General features: G+C 33.8%; 2 protein-coding genes across 2 annotated transcripts in view; one reads left to right on the top strand and one right to left on the bottom strand.

Moving 5' to 3' along the window:
• Positions 1-8,471, bottom strand: part of LOC105624674 (neuropathy target esterase sws) — a 10,383-nt gene extending 1,912 nt beyond the window's left edge. Inside the window, exons 1-13 of the mRNA XM_012206030.1 lie at positions 8,448-8,471; positions 7,221-7,622; positions 6,724-7,143; positions 6,315-6,631; positions 4,895-5,249; positions 4,498-4,791; positions 4,047-4,423; positions 3,759-3,927; positions 3,139-3,519; positions 2,679-2,954; positions 2,230-2,416; positions 701-817; positions 113-229 (exon numbers count right to left, since the gene is read on the bottom strand). Of these exons, the coding sequence (XP_012061420.1) occupies positions 113-229; positions 701-817; positions 2,230-2,416; positions 2,679-2,954; positions 3,139-3,519; positions 3,759-3,927; positions 4,047-4,423; positions 4,498-4,791; positions 4,895-5,249; positions 6,315-6,631; positions 6,724-7,143; positions 7,221-7,622; positions 8,448-8,471 (3,436 nt within the window). The remainder of the gene's footprint in view (positions 1-112; positions 230-700; positions 818-2,229; positions 2,417-2,678; positions 2,955-3,138; positions 3,520-3,758; positions 3,928-4,046; positions 4,424-4,497; positions 4,792-4,894; positions 5,250-6,314; positions 6,632-6,723; positions 7,144-7,220; positions 7,623-8,447) is intronic.
• A 1,001-nt stretch (positions 8,472-9,472) lies between these two features.
• LOC105624673 (formin-binding protein 1-like) overlaps positions 9,473-16,344 on the top strand; it is a 39,868-nt gene continuing 32,996 nt past the window's right edge. Inside the window, exon 1 of the mRNA XM_012206029.1 lies at positions 9,473-9,496. Within this exon, the coding sequence (XP_012061419.1) occupies positions 9,473-9,496 (24 nt within the window). The remainder of the gene's footprint in view (positions 9,497-16,344) is intronic.

Here is a 16,344-nt window from a genome sequence, read left to right as displayed (position 1 = left end):
TTATGCTATATTTTTCTAAGAAAAAAATACTGACTGTACATGATTGAAAGTATCAAGGACCATTGAGAGCTTATAATCAGGATTAAACATAAATGATAGAAAAGACGAATACCTGGCACATTATTAACATAACACCCGTCGACCAAAAGATGCCCATCAAGGGGATCGCAAACTGGAGGAAAGACCCCCGCGATAGTCATACTGCCGCGAATATATCTCCATAGTAAACCTGAGCGGACTTAACTATTCAGAATTTGATAATTGCATCTTTTATCAACGGGAGTGAGCTTGATGTTTTTTGTAATTTCATACTTTTATTGTATTTCAGTAACATTTATAAATAAATCTTCAACATCGTGCCAAGGTAAATATGAAATAATATAGAATCCAATTAAAATTAGATAACCAATTAATTAAAGTTCAAAGAAGAGTTAATATTTTGTCGTAAAATAAATATACGATCAATATACGATCATTTTCACGATAAATACTGTTTTCACGATAAATTGCCAAATTATATAATTTATACGCATTTGTAAAATTATTAACACAGATTTTGTTATATAAGATAAAAAGTGTAAATTTCTAGTGGTGTCTCCTAAATAAATTTCATATTATCTTGACATCAATAATTGGTGTTTTGCTTTAAGTTCTGCACCATGAGAGAAAGATTACCGTTCATCAGTGCGATTAGAATTACCTGGAAGGTTATTGACGTACCCGCCGTCGAGCAGGAGATGGCCATCAACAGGGTCACACATGGGTGGCATATAACCAGACAATGACATCGAGGCCCGAATGTACCGCCACAGCGATCCTAAAGAATCATTCTCTTTAATATCCTACATTTACCGGTTTACATTATCCAAGATACTTCCTGTATTCTTAGTACTAACTGTAATTAATTAAATTTTCTTTCTGTATATGAATTTACGTATATATAATAAGAAATATCATATTAATCAAAATTGATTGAAACTGCAACAATATATTGATGATTAGAGTTCGACCGAAACTTTTACTGAAATTGAAAATTCATTACGTGTCACTTTTGACTAAAACCTATAGCTCTTCTTCATAAATATTAATTTTAATATGTATAATTATTGTTTCAATAATTAAATTATGATATTTATGAAGAAGTACTTATATTCTTTGGCTAAAATTGACACAACCGAAATTTTGATTTTCGATTTCAACCAGAATTTAATTATTGTTACAATAAATTATGATATTTATGAATAAAAAAATATATGATATAATGAACATGTCTATACAAATGGGCTTTATAGGATTCCTATTTTTTAATTTTGATTTCGATTTCGGTGGAAATTGGCATATCGAATGTTTCGGTTTAGTTTCGGCAAAAATTTTGATCGAACTTTATTGATATAAAACAATGTTAATAATAATAATATTACGGAATCTTTAGATTCTTCGGTTTTCACATTCAGTTTATTCATATTGAATATTTAATCTTTTTTCTATTTAAGAACAATTAGTGGCATATTGTACTTTATTTTTATTTACAAATTTTTAAATAGTAATTTTTGAAGCTCTCAATAATTGAGATATTTTTCCCATATTGTAATTTTAATATTAAAAGCATACAGGAAGTATATGCACATTAATTTACGATTTTTATATATTTGAGTGAAAATAAAAATATGTCTCATTCGGGTTTTTCTTTAAAAATGGCATTAAACGGAGAGTACGTCAACAATAGTTATCCGGAAAGCTCACTCCCGCTCGTTAAAAGCTTCTACTATCATGCTAATGTGCACATCTAAAAATAAGTTTACATGCCATGACAAAGCTATGTGAATCAAGAAAGAATGATGCTCATATGTTTCTATTTTTCATACATCCAAAATCGATTGCCGAAATAATTTTAGATATTCTATAGAATGAAACACATCTCTTACGTATTTGTTTTTTGATTCACTCTTATAGATATATTATTATTATTTTTTAATAACATATCAAAGCTTCTAGTTACATTGGCTGCATTATCCACTTGCAGAATCTTTGAGACGTCAAAAAAGTTTACTATAACAATTTTTATTTCTTATACAATTTTATATTTAAAAATCATATATGAAAAATCATAAATGAAAAAAACACCAATGAATCAAACACCAATGAACGAATGTATGAAAATTAAATCAAATTAGAAGCTTTAACTGTTAATATTTAGAAGAAAATTTAAGGCACTAGATTTGTACAGACCGTGTCTATGCGTGCGCATACAGGAGTCCGTGATGTCTGTGGTTATAGTGAAATATGGGAGCCACAAGTCCTCTATATACGTGTCGCCGAAAGTCTGCTGTATCGTTTTGTTAAAATCTTTACCAGAGAACATCGATGTCATCGGATAAGTCAAATCCATAATCTGCCGCCACCATTGAGTCATTGTCTATCGGAAAATAAATGTAGTATTTTTGTATACAAACATTTTTCGATTCATATTCAATAAGGCTCTCGTAAGGCTCTCTAAGTTATTAAAGTAAAGAAGAAATAAATCTATATATTTGAGTATGCAGATAGTTGAAAAAAAAAAAAAATTATAATTTGAATAGATTTACACAGATTTATATTATACTCTAGAAATCTAATAATAATAAAAGAATCCAGAGTACGACAATAGGAATCGACAATAGAAATCTATTTTATCTTACCTTGGACCACTCTCTAGCTTTTTGTGTAGTAGTAGTGATGTTCTTTTCCATACACCACAGAGCACCCATGAAGGCGCCGATGCTGACACCACCAACCATATCTATAGGTATACCTGCTTCAATGATAGCTTTCAGCATGCCCACGTGAGCAGCGCCTCTTGCACCACCTCCACCTAAAACAAGACCAACCGAGGTGCCAGTCAGCCACCGCGCTAGTCTACTGAAGTCGCTGTGTACGTTTGGCTCAGACATGAGCACTTTGGAATATAATTCGTTCTGCAATGTAATGAATCTTGGATTAGAATATTTATTTTTTTCTTTCGTTAATAAATAAATTTTTTAATTAATAAATAAATTTTATAAATTAATTTTTTTACTAATAGCATAAATAAAATAAAACAGATTGTAGGAGATTCGTAGAGAACAGGCTAGATTTCCTATTTCAATAACTATTACTTACAATTCTATACTGCGATCTTCTGGTGAACATCCGTTTTGGACACTGGATGTGATGATGGCTGGATACCCATGATCTCATGTTCAACCATTGAACAGTGTTCGTGGGTCGTTGACCGTTCTGTTCCTTATGTAATAGTACTAGTTCCTTCTGCGTTCGCATTACCAGCCGTTCTATCTCACGTTCCGTCCGACCAATCGATGGCGCTCGATCGCCAAGACCCACGATAAGAATACAATCAGCTTGTCTCACGCATCGCTGAGTCCATAAAGTATAACTTGAATCACATTGATATAAAGATATTCTATGTTGATCTTCCTGCTGTGCAAGCCAAGAAGTTAATCGATATTCATTTGCAGGTTCCATGATGGTCGTTCCTAAAGTCTACACATAAAAAAAAAGAATTGACGATTAATAAGATTCTAATCTTTTTGTTTCCGAAAATCAATTGATTTAATACTTAATTATTTCTTTTTATTGAGAAACGAATATATAAATAAAAAATATGTAAATAATATATACATAAAAAATTAAATTATATGCTATACTTAAGTACATAATCGGTATTTGTAACAAGATAAATAATATTAGCATGCAATATAGAATTCCTATATATGTAATACCTTTCTTATAACATCCGATGTTAGACGAAGACAAGGTCCAATAGCACATAAAGAATGATATAATTCATAAGTAAAAGCAGTTAGTGGTACATCATCCGACACCGGCACTATGGCAACAGTTGAAAAATTTACTTGTGCGGGTCTAGCATCAACCGTTGCTGCGGCTCGTCTATAATATTTTTTTAATTTAACATTGATACTAGTAACATTATAAACATAAAATATTGAATTATATGTAACAACAATGAGTGCGTATATTTATTATATTATATACAATAATATATTTACTGAGTATCACTGCTGTTTTTCGTGTGTGCTTGCTGCCAAGTACCGAGTATGCGATGGCCGAGAAGATTTATTAATCTCGTGACAACAATTGGATATCTAAGTTTGATCACATTGAATAAACCTTCCGGTAGCTTCGCCAGCTCAGAATCCCGAACCGCCATGACCGTCGTTGATCTCGAAGTTTGCGTGACCATTTCTACGATTCCCACCAAGTCACCCTTTCCATATTCTGCTACCGGTTCTTTTTTACCATTTTTGTAAGTGATTACTGATCGCAATCGTCCGCTTAACACAATGAATGTCGAGTCTGATTCATCCCCTTGTCTATAAACGGCTCGTCCGCTTTCAAGGAACAACCAATCGAGAGCGAAATCCACCTGTCCAAGAAACAATAATATATTCATTAAAAATTCTTTCTTTTAATAGGAGTTTCTTTATTACAGATTCTTACCTGTCTTACGAAAGGACTTAATCTACGAACAACTGTATGTGCCACGTGCAACACGACTGTAGGTTGATCTCGCATGATAGCGAAAAATGTCGATTTGCTGAGTAACGCGATACGGCTGGCATGTTTTGCTCTGATTGTATAAAAAGATGGTTCGCCAGTTAACACTGCTAAACCACCAACAATTTCGCCTTGATGAGCACTAAACATATGCACTTCCTGGCCCGCATCTCGGCCCTCCGATACACGTTGGCTTACTATTAGCGAGCCCGAAAGCACATATACAAGTGCAACATCCTGTCATAATTAAATTTTGGTAATATTTCTACAATATCTTTATAAAAAAAATCGTTTCCTTTTATATGGAATATATAGCTTGTATTTGATAAAGATGACAAACCTTATGAGATTCTTCTTTCATCAGATAAGTACCAGCCGGCACTTCTCTGATCTGTACTTTGTTTTTAAGCATATCCTCATCCTCTATACCAAGTTCATGAACGAATGCATCTGTGGCTATTTGTACAAGCTGTGCTTCATCCAGCTGTTGTTGTTGTTGCTGCGTTGCTTCATTAACTTGGCGCTTTTTGCTAGAATAAGAATGAGAGGCTTCCGAATGTGATCCATGTGTGGACTGAGGCATCGCTATAAGAGGTGATGTTGCCCAATGAGAGTCACATTCTGGTACCATCTCTGGCGAATTCTGACTAGCTTGTACATTAGAACCCTGATTCTTCCAGTCGACAGTGCTTTTTCTATGAAATAATCCCAAAGAATTAGTCCAGTTAGTTATTAGGTGTACAACTTTGCTTTCGCCGTTTTTTTCCGAAATTCGAGGCTTTATTGTAAAAAACTGGTTATACATTTATGATTCAAAGTATTGTCCATCGCTGGCCACTACTTTCTCCCATATTTCGGGTAGTGTATGAATCCCGTGTCGAAAAAACTGGTCATCTTTTGAGGCTATCCACGAATCGATCCAATTTTTTACTTCTTCATAAGACCGGAAGTGCTGGTCAGCCAGGCCGTGTGCCATTGATCGAAACAAGTGATAGTCAGAGGGAGCAACGTCCGGAGAATACGGCGGGTGGGGTAGGACCATTTCAACGTTTCCAAGTATGTCTTGACTACTTTCGCAACATGGGGTCGAGCATTGTCATGCTGCAAAATCACTTTATCATGTCTCTCGTTGTATTGTGGCCGTTTGTCTTTTAATGCTCGACTCAAACGATTGCGTTTGATACCGATCGCCTGTGATTGTTTCAGTCGGTTTTAACAGTTCATAATACACTACGCCGAGTTGATCCCACCAAATACAGAGCATGATCTTGGACGTCAAAATCACCGTTCTTGAGCATTGAAACTCATGACACCACTCACGACACGTTCTTTCACTAATAGCGGCCTCACCATAAGTATTGAGAGCATTCGATGAGCCTCAGCCGCAGATTTCTTCATATTGAAGCAAAAAATTAAAATTTCCCGCAAATGACGAGAATTTGGCTCCTAAACTGACATTTTCAATCGAGAATAACTTTATGATGCAGACACAAATCGACTAATGTTTCTATGGGATTATGTTAACAGATGCCCAAGTTTATTGTATGACATCTATGATCTATTTATTTTGACCACCACTTACTAAAGCCATCTATAGAAATAAAACGGCGGAAGCAAAGTTGTACACCTAATATTTTAACGAAATTTGTTTAATCTATTTAATATATTGAATTAAAGAGATATATTTAATATTATAAATAATATAAATTAATATATTAATATTGTTAATTTATAACATTTTGATTAAAAAAATTTTTTACCGTCGATTCATGGTTATTGGCACAGGTTGAGAAGTGCTTGAATCACGATGAGAAATATCACTGGTATCATACATTTCTGATGTACTGACTGGAAATGTAGATACACTCTCTATATTTTGTGAAGCGAAGTTCTCTCTGGTTCTTGATCGTACCGGTGAACCAGAGAATGGACTTTGCTTCTTCTTATGTGATCCCTGATTGACTAATTCTGCGGAAAGACCGAGATATTGATGTAAAGCGGTAAAGGTAACTCTTTGCAAGCGTACCATAATGACCTGGATAACTCGAACAAAAGCATCAGGATAATCTTGAAATACCTGAAATAATATCAATATTGTATATAAGATATCTCTCAATTTCACTTTATATAATATAAAAAAAATATTGAAAGAAAGATAAGCTGCATTACTTCTTGGAATGCGCTCATTGGTAACTTTACTACAACAGAATCTTCTACAGCTCTTGCTGATACAGTTTTGTATGTACTTGTATGACCGGTAAGTACATCTGTAAAGCTAAGAAGACTGGTAACTGATTCGCCCGTTTTTACCACTTTCAATGATATTTGAGAGCCGTCAGGTCCAGTGATATATACATTAACTAAACCCTGCTGTACTATAAATAAATTCTCGTCGGGATCCCCGATCTTGAATAATGTGTTGCCAGCAGGTAAATTCATAATCTCTGTGTACTTGCATAACTTCAAGAAAACAGGTTTTTCAAAGTGGCCAAAGACTCTAATACTTTGTAACATATATAGTGCGTCTGGTGGTACTCTCTCACCAGGACCTAAATCTTCTTCCAAATATTCAGCTGGTGGTTCTAACACCTTGAAATTAAATAATGTAAGTTTAGACACATATCAGATGAAATCAATAATTATTAGTCAATTATTGCCATATATACTTTAAGCTGTTGTGGGACAGTATCCTTTTTAAGTTGCAATAATCGACGAGCAAATCTCATGACTGCTCTTCTCTTCTTCCCTTGTCCAGTAGCATGCACTTGGCCACCAATGGACTTTACTTTGCGCAACATCTTTCTGCCATAAAAAAGAACTTTGTCTCTCTTCCTGAACCTTGGCTTTCCAGTGCCCACTCCAACAAATTCCTTCACCTCTGGTAAAAATTCTTTGTTCTTCCATTTGCGTATCACGAAAATTGCCACAATTAAGAAAAAAAGGAGTAAAATCATGACAATAACAAAGAGTGTCCTTGATGTTTGATATTCCTCTATGAATCTCCCAATCCATCTTGAAAATATGTATGACCCCAGGCTCTCATTGAACTTATTAAATAATTCTATCACCTATATTTAACACATTTTAGCATTAGTATATCTCAAATATACATATGATAATTATTTTCTTAAGTAAGAAAAATAAAGATATATTTTTTCCACATATTATAATCATTTCTTGAATAAATAGAAAATATCATTGTCAACTTATCAATTAGATTCTTCCTAAAAGGAGACTTCTTCTTTATTAAACTTTTATTAAACTAAATTGTGCAGATTTTAATTTATCTTTAAAAATAAAAAATATTTTGTTCATAAAATGGATCTGAAAGATAATATTTTTGAATATAACATTTTTTAACATTTTATAACATTTTTTATTAATTTTCTGTTTATTCATGAAATAATTACTATTCCATTACCGATATATCATTACTTAAAAATTTATACAATATATGATTTATATAAGTGACGCAATAATATAATTATTTCTTCTTATACAAAAAAAGAAATTTCTAAATCTTAAAATTTATAAATTAAAATGACACTTGACTCAGGTTATATCTGTTATTTGTAAAAATTCGGTTGCGAGTGTCAATGACCTAAGAGATTAATTAACATATATAATATATACGATTGCATATGCATACCATCGAAAATTGATCAAGAAAAAAATAGTGAATGGAGAATAATTCAAGACAATAAATATGTACAACCTCCATAATGGGTACTCATGTCTCCTCCGACGAAAAATCCGCCCAAAAATAAGATATGTCTCGACCAGGACCATATACGTTGGCGAGCACGAAACTATGCGAAAATGTAAACGAGCTAATCGAGTCCGTAGGGACGAAAAATTAACTATTTATCTCGCGAGTAAACGACCTTTGATACTTCGCTCAAGTCATCCAGCGCCATTTTGTTCGCGCGGCTATTGAGATCGATGGTTTAAAATAATTTATATATATATACCAGATATGACGAATGCAACGACGTAAGTAAACGTCACAAGTTGACGCAAATCGATTGCATAAACGATCGTAATTAACTATAAGTCTACAATTTCAATCTTTTATTCACTTAATTTTCCAACAAATACGAATCCACATATATGTATTATTATTTTATTATAAATTTATTATTTAATTCCACGTTTCCTATTTAAAAAAAAAAATGTTTACTTTCTTTACTTTGACAGAATTTGGCAGGATCGATTTTGCAAGAATTAAGATACGTAAATTCAATGTTCGCACGTAATTATGCTTCGATAATTAGCTCAAATAAGTCCAAGTTAATTAGCAACTTGCATGCTTAAAACAATCGGAGAACGTGATAAGTACGTAAGAATCCGTGATTTATCGTGCGCGGATAACGGTCGTTGTTAATGACGCTTTTGATTAATCGCAATATTGCGTCATTCGCACCTGCACATATTGTGTCGCCGTTGAATTGAAAACGTTCCGCTTGCGATTCAAATTTCGCGCCGCGCTTCGTTCGACGCATGCGCAGTCGCTCGGCGCGCCACCGCTAGAGTGCGCCACGTCAGAATTACGGGCGGTTTTCCGCGACGGTCAGTCCCGGCGGCGCCGCGGTAGCGACGGAAAGGTAGATGGACGGGGCAGTCAGTGGTTATGAGAGCGACATGTTGGACATGTTTCGTGTGACCGTGCGCGTAGCGGGTGATCTCTGACGCGCGTTTCTCGTGCGGATCTCCTCTTTTTTTTTCTTCCTCTCTCTTGCTTTCGCGTCCTCGATCGTCGAGCGCGGTGCGCGGTGCGCGCGAGTGTGATACGGTGGCCCGCGAGGTGCGTGACGACAGTGAAGCGAAATAAGCGACACGCACGTCGTCGCTACATGTGAAGTGTCGCGAAGGATAATTACTCGCCGTCGCGCCCGCTGGTTTATCCGGCCCAGCAAACATGAGCTGGGGCACGGAGCTCTGGGTGAGTATCCGCTCCCACCCTCTTTTCTTTTTCTTTCTATTCTCCTCTTTCTCAGTTCTCTATCTCGTCTCTTCTTCTCTCCCTTTCGCTGTCGCAACCGTCGCGTACGTTCGTCCTTGTTGCTCGTCTCCCGCACCGCACCACGCCGCGGGCGCTCCGTTCGTCTCGCAGGTCTCGCTGCGATTCGCTTCCACCTTGCGAGATTCTTCGGGACCGTTTCGAAAATGAGTCTGCCGTTTTCCTCGCGTGCGGTTCTTCTCAACGATCTTCTGCGTTCGCGGCGCGTATTCGACGTGGAATGGTCATTCGTCCCATTCGTCCAATTGCCGTTCCCCGTGTTTACGGCGAGCAACGTCCTCGTTGTGATGAGAAACATAAATTCACGTAGCGAGCAACGGTCAATCTCTCGGACGGCAGTCGCGCGTGTCCCGTAACTCTTGTATGCGGACTATAATACTGCGGTATCTGGTCTCAGGTAGTCAACGTTTTCTCCGACGTTAGTCGCATACCTACTTCCCGACACGAAAGGCCAGACCCGTTCACGCCGATGGTCGCCCGTCCCATTCATCCTCTCGCAAAATTCCTTCCTAACTCTCGTCCGCGCGTAAACAATGCCGTTGTTTGCTCGCATGCGTGTTTTTTCTTCTTTGTCTCTGTCTTTCTCTTTCTCTCTCTCTCTTTCTCTGCTCCTTTTCAGCCGAGGCTCGATTCTTCATTTTCTGCTTGTGGTTAAGCTTAATATGACAATAATGTAAAAATTATATTTTTCCAACTGTTGATTGCGTTTAGTAGAAAAAGCAATTTTGTAATTGTTGTAAGATTTTTTGGAATGATTGGTTTATACGTTTAAATTTAGTGAGAAACTAAGAATCAATCGTACAAAAGAATCTTATAGTTGCAGAGCTATCTTTTCTATTGAACGCAGCCATGGTTAATCACTAAGCTGACGTCACTCTTTTAAACTGATAGTTTTATTGTGAGTAACTTTTAAAGTCATTCATAAAATCATCAGTTCAGTGATTAATTGTACTTAGAAAAATACAATTTTTATATTATATTATCTAGTTAAGAGAGGTTAAATCTATATACAAATTAATTAGAAAGTGAAAAATTCGGGTTCGAAATGTATACATCGAGAAAAATGGTTTGATTGAAAATTGACAAACTAGAAGATTTTGATTAAATCAATCAGAATCCTGTTTATTTCAATTCGAATTTTAATAGATTTAACCTGAAAATTTTCTAGTTAAATTTACTAAAATTTTCTTTTGTTTGTCCATTTTCAACCACATCACTTTTCTCAGTGTATACCTGCAGGAGTTGAATGGACTCGATTCTCGATTCTGCGAATTGAGACATTAGATTCGAACGACGTGCGCCTCGATAATTTTGTAGTTTCTTTTTTCCTTAAGAAAAATTACACGTCCAATGTTTATGACAAATTTCCACGTCGACGTGTCTTATCGACTCCGAGATATGTCCGCTATAATATGCTTAAAAACTAGATTCTTTTTTACTTTCGATAATCTAGGGAGTCTCATTTTATCTTTCCTATGACCTGAATAGCGTATACGTATTTGTGATTTAGAACGCTAGAAGATATTTCTTAGTCTATAATAAGATATTCACATGGAAAGAATGATTTTGTTGGAATATTTGCAAACTTATAGATAAATTTGAAAATGATTTTGTTGAACTTAAAATTAACTATTAAAATAATTATATAAGACGTTCAAGCATGATAAGCAATATTTAAAAAATTTGACATTTTAACAACTTGAATCTTGTGTGTGTCTTGAACATCTTACAGTACGATCAGAACATCTTACAGTACGATTACGATCAGAAAAAGCAGTTTTATAACTTTTGTAAAAATTTAATAAAAAATGAACGAATTAGAAGATTCTTTCAACTAGAAAATCCTGATTTATTCATTTTTAACTAGAATTTTAATTAATGTAACTGATTTTTTTTTCAATGTAAAATTCTTAATTGTAACTGGATATACATATATTTAGATCCAGTGAAGAATAAAGCTTAAATCATAATGAAAAATTGTATAACAGTTGCAAAGCTATTTTTTCTGTTGAACATAGCCAATTTTAAAATGTTTTGATGGTCCAACAAAATCATTTTTAGATCTCTATCTACCAAAACTTTTAAAGTGCTTCTGCAAAACTGTGAAGTTTCTCTTTAGAAAAAAGGAAAAACTATTTTTTAATTTGACAGAAAATTATTGAATAATAATATTAACAAATAGAATATATTCTTAACATGTCAAATGTCATTTTTCCTTTCACACAGGATCCAATATTCTCTCGCATGTCAGGGATGCGTCACTCTTATCTCATCTACAGAATAAATGCAATTCTTTAAACATTCAGTGGAGAAACGTGATTCATTTGTAGCTCTTCTTTGAAGTTCCATATGGTGCTCACTTGCGTTTCTTCGTATGCCAAATTAAACTTATCGGATCTCCAGACTTTTCCTCTTATCCCTCATCATTCGGAATGACTTCCTATTAGCTTGCCATTAGACGTTAAATCGAGGATCATTCTGACAGCTTCGACCGTCGCAGATCCCGTCGGGTCTACGTCGCGGTATTATGTCATCTGTTATTTGTATTTGTTAAATGGCACCTTATCGTTATTTTCAAGATGTTCACGTGAACGTCGCGCAAGTTATCTCGAGATTATCTGGAATCACGGAAATCTCTTATACGGTTCACTTGACTAACAAATTCATTAAGCGTGTCCTCATCATGTTTAATGAAGTTAGATGGAATCGATATTAACATTTTTTATTATTAGGCAGAATCTTATGTTTGACAATAATTTTTGTAAATTTTGTCATCCTTTTGTCAGCCTTTTTTGCTTCTGAATTATCCGATTATTTATTCAGTTTTGAAATTCAATTTATGTTGGAAATATAATAATTAAATTGGTGATCAGTTTATAACCAATTACTATAACAATAGGTGCGTTCCGTTTCACGCATGATATGCATGTCCTTGTTGTTTACCGAATATTAAAGAAAGATAAAATGAAAAGAAAGATACATCATGCGCATCATGCGTGAAACGGAACGCAGTCCATGACATAATTCAGAAATTATCATTTTTGTTTACAGAAGTAGATTATAAGTTCGGAAACATGCACAGAAAAAAGAAAAAATATACTTTTATTCCCTCTGCAATCAATAATTTATTACACCAAAATTGCATTTTAAAGTTGATATTACAAAATTTCAAAATAATTCAAAATAATTAAAATATTCAAACTCATTTTTTTAGAAAACTGAGTTGTGTTCTGTAGCAAATGAATGAAATTACTCCCTTACTTCAAAAATAATGAATGATACAAACAATTAAATTTTTCAGAAAAGGAAAAAACTGTTTTTCAACTTAACAGAAAATTATTGACTAATATTAGCAAATAATATTAGCAAAAAGAATATATATTCTTAACATAATTAAATATCTTTTTTATTTCGTTATAACCCTTACAAAAACCATCTTTTTGTGATAATTTTGATTATTATTATTTTAAATAATTAATTATATATATATATATATTTTTTTTAATTTAAATGATTTTTCTATGAAGCTAAGTTAGACTTTATAAGTTTTGATGATTGATAGAGTAATATTTACTTAATTCATTCATGATAATTCAAAGATCATATTTTTTTAAATAAAGGGCGATATATAATATTTATTAATTATCAATTTAATAATGTGACATTACATTTAATATATCACACATACATATATACATTTAAGTTGATAGTATTACCGATAAGCTAATACTTATTGAAGTGTACTAGTTTTCACCCTCTATATCACTTGCCTGTCGATTTATCCGGCTCTCTATCCGTCGAGATCTTCATTTCGCCTTGAGCGAGCTCGTAACTTCACAATATAAATTTTTTTTCGATTAAATGCCTAGCCCTTTATCACGTACTTATCATCTTTCTGCACAGAATTGCTTATTAGATAAATCAACTACGTATCTATCCACTTTATCAAGCCTTCCAATTCGCCTTAGACGAGCTCATTGTTATAACATTGCTATATCATATTCTTATGACTCTACAATTAAATATCTCTTTTTTTAAAGATAATTGATATTTTTTTATCGAGTACCTTCTTCGATTAACAGTTAAAATTTTCTCAAATTCTTTCACTTTTCTCTTTCAGTTGCTCTACTTGTCGAGCTGTTCATTTTACCTTATCTCAGCAGAGTGAAAGCAAAAATATTTGTACAGAGAAATTTGTTTAAAAAAAAATCTTCTTTGTAGAAAATAAATATTAATTAGCAATTTTATACAATGAATACATTTTGTTCTAACATAAACAAACAAGCTTCGCATGTATTCCTGATTGTAGAAGCTAAATTTCTCGTCTATACTCTTCTTGAGCATTCAAACAATATAATTTTTAATTTTCGCTTATTTTTTAGATGATATATTTTGTATAATTAATACACAATACTTTGATATATATTATATAATTTTAAGAAACATACAGTCTATTTTATTCTTTATAAATAAATTGTTAATTATGTAACAAGAAATGATCGTCAATTAAACGAGTCGAATCGATGTCATTCATGATTTGATTGAAATTATCGAATGTGTATCGATTCGACATCAATTCGATGACTCATTTCTCGCTGGATAATATTTATTTTTTAAAAATAAAGTTTTAAAAAATATTTTCTCTGTACGAATATTTTGTGCACTCACTGTAGGTATTTTATCCTATCCTACGATATCTAAGTTAAAGAGGATTGTTAAGATTAATGCACGTACAAGGAAAAATTGTTCTCTTTACACATATTTTTATACTCTCATTGTTTAAGGTTTTACACACACATTCTATATTTTCTATAATTAATAATATATATTCCAATAGTCTATGTTTGTGACATAGACATAAAAGATTCCGATGGTATCTTGCCGAGGGCTAAAGAAATTCATCCCTTTATTGTATATATTGGATTTCGTTCGTGAGCGTACAATTGAAATTTTTGTCAAAATGTCATTCTTTAGATCTCCTTTACAGAAGATACATTTTTGGGAAAAATATATCTTTTTTCCCTCCCGCACCGAATTATCTGCCACACCGTTGACATCGATGTCGTCGTTGTTTTCGCCAATGACGATATGTAACCGTGATGTCCCCGAAAACCAGTTCGCGCTCGCCGAGAGTTTTACCTTTTCGGTTGCTAGCCGCGGGCGACGTTCCTGGTTGTGCCCCGCGGTTTCCTGCTCGCCTTCCTATACCTACCTCGGTGTTCTTTCTGCGCGCACCTTTTCTGCACCCCCTCTCGCACAACGTCGCGCTCCCTTTCCCGCCCCCTCGCACCTTGTCCATGAAGGAGCGTACGTTCTTTTGCTTCCTTTCTCGTGAAATCCTCGATGGCGACAAACGTCGGCAGACTCACGTCTCGACAGAAAGAGAGACATAGACAGACAGACAGACAGACAGACAGAGAGAGAGAGAGAGAGAGAGAGAGAGATATTCTGTATTTACAAAAAAGGTAGTCTATAACCGACGCTGGATATAGAATATACGTTGTGTCGTTGGACAATCGAATATTCCGCACCGCTATAAAAAGTTTTAGTCTTAGGTCTGCAAAAAAAAAAAACTCGACAAATATAAAACCAGCAGCTTAAAGTCTGAGACATAATTGAAAAGGTACAGGGAATAACAGATTTCAACCTATCAGAAACAAGAAATATTTTAATATTCATGATGATTTCTAACGTGTTGAAATCTGTTCATCGTTGAAATCTGTTTATCGCCTTATTTATCGTTCTATTGCTTGTGCTTTTCTATCATTGCGCTTGGCTTAGCGCCGAGACATCTCCTGATTAGATATGCATTAAGCTTGAGTTATAAGAACGTAGAAAAGTGATGTGATTATGAAATATTTATTTTCAAATTTTATTTGAAAAAGAGCGAAACTGATGACTTCTCAATGTCACGGATTTCGGTGAATGATATAACACAGGTGATAAGACTCGAGGAATTGACGAACATTTAAAAGCCCTATAAATGGATTAAGAGTTGCACGCACGATTAAATTTCTTAGAAAAATTCTTACGCACGTTCGCGTTCTGTGCGCATAAATCGATTCGCTCTTTGCTTGCCAATGATATCCCTGTGCCTTTGGTCTCTCTATTAATAATTCATTCGCGCATTCCACGCGCCATAATTTTCGCTCATCCCCGTTACTTTCTTGATATACTCGATCCGCTGCCGAAATCCATATGGTTCGAATAATATTCGAATAATAATTGTGTCTCTTATTTCGTTCTTTCGATCCTTCAATTATCGTAGATACGATCATTTTAACTATAAGTATCCGAAAATTTCTGGACAACCAACGATTGAGAATCTGGAATGAATTTTTTCAATTAATTTTATTTAGTTGTTGCAATTTTTATTTGATAAATGTTTGTCTTTTAGTTTAGCACACAGAATTAATATTTTCTTTTGTTTAACATAAAAATTTTAGCTATGCCTTATTTCATTTCTTTATATGAATATATGTCATTTTTTTTATGTTTATAAATTTTACATTAAATTTAATGATTTTTTAACAGTAAATTTATGCAAAAATTGTAATAATGTATATTTATATTTATTTAATATGTGTTATAATGTGCGCACTGAAAATTGGAGGAAAAGAGAAAGAGAGAATCTTCTTTAGAAAAGAATAAAGAAAAAAGAAAACATTTATACATCAAAAACAAAAAAAATTACTGAATTTTATTAAATATTTGTTTAAATAATACTAATGAAATATTGATTTACAGTAAGTAAAATATTTATTCAAAAT

This window comes from Atta cephalotes (assembly GCF_000143395.1).
Source record: "Atta cephalotes unplaced genomic scaffold scaffold00084, whole genome shotgun sequence".
NCBI classification, from domain to species: Eukaryota; Metazoa; Arthropoda; class Insecta; order Hymenoptera; family Formicidae; genus Atta; species Atta cephalotes.
The sequence above is the reverse complement of the archived record's forward strand: the minus strand, read 5'-3'. Positions and strand labels throughout refer to the sequence as shown.